This window comes from Phalacrocorax carbo, chromosome 9 (assembly GCF_963921805.1).
Source record: "Phalacrocorax carbo chromosome 9, bPhaCar2.1, whole genome shotgun sequence".
Taxonomy (NCBI): domain Eukaryota; kingdom Metazoa; phylum Chordata; class Aves; order Suliformes; family Phalacrocoracidae; genus Phalacrocorax; species Phalacrocorax carbo.
This window is the reverse complement of record NC_087521.1, coordinates 35,141,103-35,147,299: the sequence shown is the minus strand read 5'-3', so window position 1 is coordinate 35,147,299 and position 6,197 is coordinate 35,141,103. Positions and strand designations below refer to the sequence as shown.

The 6,197-nt window shown below is 58.9% G+C and overlaps 1 protein-coding gene across 1 annotated transcript; it reads right to left on the bottom strand.

The window, feature by feature from the left end:
- Nucleotides 1-1,485: 1,485 nt before the first annotated feature.
- On the bottom strand, nt 1,486-4,515 carry BMP4 (bone morphogenetic protein 4). Its single transcript, XM_064461115.1, has 3 exons — nt 4,354-4,515; nt 3,527-3,903; nt 1,486-2,551 (listed from the first exon to the last, which is right to left on the bottom strand). Exons 2-3 carry the CDS (start codon nt 3,894-3,896, stop codon nt 1,710-1,712), a joined length of 1,212 nt encoding a protein of 403 aa, XP_064317185.1. The 5' UTR covers nt 3,897-3,903; nt 4,354-4,515; the 3' UTR covers nt 1,486-1,709.
- Nucleotides 4,516-6,197: the final 1,682 nt, after the last annotated feature.

The window sequence follows — 6,197 nt, the reverse complement described above, 5'->3', positions numbered from 1 at the left end:
CATCAAAGGGGAGGCAGCAGGTCGCCGATGCCCCGGGCCACACATTTCCCTTCTAAAGGCAGGAATGAGAGTGTCAGCTCAGGGCCGAGGGGGCCCTGGAGACACGGCAGCAATAACCCGGGCCCCCCAGGAGTGGGGCGATCCCCCCTGGTCAGCTGCGGCCCTATTACAGGCACTGTGCACCCCTGCAAGCACCCATGCAGAGCCCAGCCGTGCGGGGACGCTCGGTCCCCATAGCAAGCACCCATTGCTGCCTCATGGGGTGCCAGAGGCTGTGGGGACCCCGCAGCCCCCAGCTGGGGAGGCACAGAGCCCCCCGAGTGCTCTCCAGTAGTGGAGGGGACCCTGTGGCCTACTCCTGTGCGCTGGCACCCAGTGGGATGGAGGGGTGGAAAAGCCTCTGGCACAGAGGAGGTTGAGGGCTGGGGTTTTCATTTTGTTTCCGAGAGAAACGCAGAGCCACGCTCGCCTCCCCCCACAGCTCCCATCTCCTCTCTCCACCTGCACTCTTCAGGGAGCCAAGGCTTTTGGCAAGCTTTCCACTCCAGTTTTTTATTGGTTTCAACTAAGCTGCCCCTTTCAGAGAGCTGGAAAGCTTCAATCATTAAAGGAAAAGAAGAAAGAAAAAATAACAATAAAAAAAAATGCATCATGCACCCTCGCCCTGCTCCCCTCCCTTCCCACTCCCACAACCGCTGAGGACACGAGCCCCACGCACACACCCTGCCATGCTGCCCAGCCCCGGGCACAGCTCCCTATTTTCCAAGCCAAACACAGTCCGTCCCACACATTTGGGCCAGGGGTTTCAGGCCCTAGATACCTCCAATGGTACCTGTTGGGCTCAGATCACCTTCCTGCTCGGAAGCAATTTGGAAAGGATACCACAGCACAGGTAGCTATTAGCTAACACATATTTAACTGCTCCAGATATCTTTTTTTTTTTTTTCCCTTTTTGGCATTGTAATGGGGCGATTTGATCTTCAAAGGACCTGGGCAAACCTTTGAAGCTTCCCAAAGAAGCCAATCTCCAGTGGGAAGGGGGGGGCAGGGGGGGGAATGTTAATAGTTTTAAAACCTGGGGAATCCTGAAGATGGACGAAGGGTATAAAACCCAGTAGGTTTAGCATAAAGCCCTCAGGTAAATCTTCACCTTCTTTTCAAATGCATTTTTGGTGGGTTGCTTTGCAAAGGCTTGGGCCAGGTTAGCAAGGTCGGCTCTATTCCCAGCAGCCAGGAGAAGCAGCTCTTAATCTCCAGGGACCCTCATCTCCCACGTGGCGCAGCCCCAGCACAGGGGGATCCGCGGTACCTCGGCGAGAAATAGAAAGACTAAAATTTGCAAAGCCTTTAAGGGGAAAAGGGGTGGTGGGAAAGCAGGGGGAGGGGTGGGGTGGGGGAGAAGATGAGGAGGGAAGATATACTCCCTGCTGCACTCCCAGCCAGCACAGCCTCAGCAGCACCCTGAGAGGCGAGACACAAAATGCATTTACCTTTAAAATAATGACTCATTTTATTTTTTCTTTTAATATGTAGTTATAAATATATTTTGTCAAAATATATGATCATTATTGTCAAAAACATTTGCACATAAAGTCATAAATAAGGTCAAGGTGAACGTTTAGTTTAGAGAAGAGTCCAGCTATAGCAAGCAGTTCTGGGGTGGGACGGGAGGGAGAGAGAAGGGGAGGAGAGGGCGGCAGGGAAGGGGGTCAGCGGCACCCGCACCCCTCCACCACCATCTCCTGGTAGTTTTTCAGGACCACCTTGTCATACTCATCCAGGTAGAGCATGGAGATGGCGCTCAGCTCCGTGGGCACGCAGCAGGCCTTAGGGATGCTGGAGTTCACGGAGTTCACCAGCGTCTGCACGATGGCGTGGTTCGTGGAGTTGAGGTGGTCGGCCAGAGGGAAGGGGCAGTCCCCGTGGCAGTAAAACGCCTGGTACCCGGGGGGTGCCACGATCCAGTCGTTCCAGCCCACGTCGCTGAAATCCACATAGAGGGCATGGCGGCGGCAGTTTTTTTTGTTCTTGCGGGAACGCTGGTGCTTGGGGCTCCGGCGGGCTCTGCGGGTCAGCGCATGGCCTCGCCCGTCATGCCCAAAAGTGACCAGGAGCGGCCTGAGCTGAGCCCAGTCCCCGCGCCCTTGAGGTAAAGATCGGCTAATCCTGACGTGTTTGCCCTGATGAGTCTGTGCGTGGTGGAGGTGGGTCACCTCGATCACCAGCCCGTGGTTTGGTTGCTTGTCCTTGGTCCACCGGATCACAGCCGGGCTCACATCAAAGGTCTCCCAGCGCGTCACGTTGTGGTGCACCAGACGTGTGTCCAACAGGCGCGTAATGGCCTGAGCGCGCTCCGACAGCGGCTTCATCACTTCGTAAATGTTTATCCGGTGGAAGCCCCTCTCCCACGCCGCGCTCGGCTCCTCCACCTGCTCCCGGTACAGCCGCAGCTCCGCCGAGGAGATCACCTCGTTTTCCGGCACGCTGCTGAGGTTGAAGACGAAGCGGATCCGGGGCGCCTCGCTGGGACCCGGGACGCTCTCCAGGTGCTCTGGAGGGGAGCGGGGAGGGGGGGGGCGGAAGCGGTACAAAAAGCAAACAAGAGCACATCAGCCTCAGGGCACCCAGCCCCCAGTGCAGCCACAGCACCCACCCACGCTTCACCTGCCTGGCAGCCACCGGCACCCCTCCGCTCCCCCACGCATCCCTCCCCGCTGGACCCGGAGCGTCGCCTGCCCCGGCACCGCTCGCTCGCCCTCTGCAAGCCGGTGCCCGGACTGGGTCACCCCTTCCCGTCTCACTTCCCCTCTCGAGATGGCTTTTCCACTTTTGCTCCCCCCCTCCCCGCCCCCCAAAACCTCTCCAAAATCATCTCCGTGGCGAGGTGCGGCGCCACAGAGCACAGAGGTGTCTTGTTATGGGGCGCAGGGGGCAGGGGGAGAAAGAGAAGCAAATTCCAACGCAGTAATGATGCGGCTGGATTAATAATTCAGATTTACTTTGGAAAAGAAACATCCGCTAGGAAACATTTGGATCAGATTACAAGGGCCTATTGAATAAACCTTATAAACACACAGCTGTAAGTATTAAATTTGAGTTGGGTTTTTTTTTTATTATTTTTTTTTCTTAAGAGCAAAACCAGGCAGCAATCGCTTTGATAGTTCAAAAGAAACACACCAGGGCCGAGATCCCGCCCTCACTTTACTCCCGCATCCGATCCAGAGCCATTAAATCCACGCGAGCCCAGGGAGTGACCCCGAGGCAGAGGCACCGAAGGAAACCCGCTGTTGTCAACAGAAGCGAAAGGACCTCAAAATATGGTCAAGCTCGGGTTAAGCGCAGGATGCTGGAAAAAATGCAGGGCAGCACGCCTGTCACCCACACGCAGCAGGCTTGGGGGGGCGGTTTTCCTCCCGTAAATTCAGGGCCGGGCACGTCCTGCTTCTAAACGCATTTGTGAGCTTCCAAACGCAAGGAAATCCCGACCGCTACCGGGGTTGGGAATTTACCTCCTCCCATCACTGACCTTCATGGTGGAAACTCCTCACGGTGTTTGCCCGGCTGGTCGATCGCTCGGGGTACTGCAGGCTAATTTCCTGGAGGCTTTCCTCCTCTTCTCCAGACTGGAGTCGATAGAGATCCAGCATGTAACTAGGAATGACGGCTGACTTGCTGGGCTGAGGCCGCCTTCGCAGCCCAAACATCTGCAGCAGAGTTGTTTCGAAACCCCGCAAGAGTTCATGGCTTTGGGCAGAGCGGCGTCCGGATCCGGCTTGTCCCTGAAGCTCTGCGACTTTCTTCCTGCCGGTCTCGGGTATCAGGCTAGCATGGTTAGTACCTCCTAGCAGGACTTGGCATAGTAGGATGACCATCAGCATTCGGTTACCAGGAATCATGGTGTCTCTGGGGTGTAAAAACGCAACAACAAACAACAAGGAAAGTCAGGATGAGAAGCAAAACCCCCCCTCCTCCTCTTCCGAATAAACTTAATAATAGTAAATAATAAATGGCAGAGGGACACTGGAAGCCCCCGAGGGGCAGGGACGAGCCGCCGGCCGCCCGGCAGCCCCCACGGGCAGGCGGGTCTCCGCCGCATCCCGGCCCCGATCGCCCCGCCGGGACGGGCCGGGACCGGGCGAAGGCGCGGCGGGGCCCTGGCGCCCCGCGGGGAAGGGGCGCCCGGCCCTCCGGGGCCGCGGGTTCGCGTCCCGCCGGCGGAAGCCCCGCGGAGGGAGGACGGGGAGAAAATAAACTTTTTTTTTAAAAAAAAAAAAAAAAAAAAAGTAAAATAAGGAAGGGCAAGGACAGCGCAAAGTAACGAGCGGAGCCGAGGAAGAAGAGGGCTGTACTCACTGACAGCAAGCAAGGCATATCAGCACAGTCCATGATTCTGGAGAGCCCGCCCGGACCCAGCGCGCCGAAAGCCCCGGGGCAGCGGCTGCCGAGCGCCTCCCGCGATCGCCGCCCGGGCGCAGTGCGGCCGCCGCCGCCGCCGGCCCCGGTTTTTCTCCCGGCCCCGCAGTCACGTGGAGCCGCGCACCCCCCGCCAGCCCGGCCCGGCCCGGCCCGGCCCCGCCGCCCCCGGCCCGCCCCCGGCCCGGCCCGGCCCGGCCCCGCGGGGGACGGCCCGGCCCGCCCCGCCGCCCAGCGCCCGGCTGCGGCCCCGCGGCGGAGGGGAGCGGGGAGGGGGCGGCGGCCGGCGGAGGGGCTGCGCTCGGGGGTCGGGACCCCGCCGGTGGCGGGGGTTACCGCGGACCCCCACCCCCGGGGCGGGGTGAGTGTCGTCCCCCCCCTCCCCGCCCCAGCTCCGCTCAGGTGCATCCCCGCGGGACCGGCACAAGCCACGGTGCGGGGCCCGGCGGCCCCCTCCTGCCCGGGGGGTGCCGCGCACGGCCCCCGCCCAGCGCGCCGGTTTGGGAAGGGGAAGAAGTCGGGAAGAGCCTCTCCCCTGACGAGAAAGGAGGGAGCGTCTGGGAATGAGAAGCAGCTGCAGGGGGAAAGGGACGGCGGCAGAGCCCCGGTGCCTCCCGTGCTCACACCCCCGGGGGGCCACACGCTGCTGGAGACCCCCCCCCTCACGCTCCGGGGGGCTGGCAGCCCAGTGCGGGCCTGTGGTTTATCCCTGCCCCGGGTTCCCACCCAGGATTTTCTCAACCTTCTCCTCCCCCTTCCCTCCCTGGCTGCCAGAATAACTCTCTCCCCCAGCTTCCCGCCAGGTCCCATGCCTGGACCCCCACCTGGGTGTCAACAGGCACCTTCCCAAGGCAGCGTGGGCGGCATACGGCCACAACCGGCTGCTCCAGAGGGGTAGCAACAGGGGGCTCCTGAAGGAAGGATGCTCCCTGCCCTGCAGTTCAACCCCAGAGCTGCCCTGGGCCAGCTTTGGGGTTGAGACTAAGAGCCAGGCTTGCCAAGGCTTGAGGCCCTCCCCAGGTGGGGTCTGGGGATAGTCTGGTCTGCCAGTAGCGCACATCAGCTGGACAGACTAGGGGCGATGCACGAACAAGGTGTGGAGAAGGCAGCTCCTGAGAAGGACCCCCTAAGGAAGAGCGACGGATGCCACATACTTTGAGGAGGCGAGTAGACTGAACGATCCCACAATAAATAAAGAGAACTTCACCAGGGCCTTAAAATATAGTCCCACTGCCCTGCCTGGGTCCCCCTTTGTGTTGGGCAAAACGTCATCCACAGCGAGAGAAGTTAGTTAATTCACGAGACCAAAAGATGTGGTCGTGGAGTGGCCATGCAACTCCTAAATTCATCAATTAACCACGACCAAAAGCCAGCTCAGAAACGACGGCTGCAAACCAGCGGATTCCCACAAACCACCAGGCCGCCGTGCTCAAGTGGACAGCAAGCCCGCGGCAGCTTCCTCGCAGCACCGCCCCAAAACTCACACACCATCAGATACGGCTCCTTTTCATATTTCACTTTTTTTTTTTTTTAGCTCAGACCTGACCCATGCATTAGAAAAGCCCGGGGATGTCACTGAAAGGACACGCACAGATAAAAGGCAGTGCTGACACTGTAATACCTCTGAGTTATTCCTGTACCACTCTGAGTTTAAAAGAAACATCTGTTAGCAAGGTATTTGGACTATGAATCCATCAGAATTTGTGAAATATTGCTATCGCCATTTCAAATGTATCACACTGTGTGTTATTCTTAACAAGGAAAAACAATTTTTGGAGTAGCTG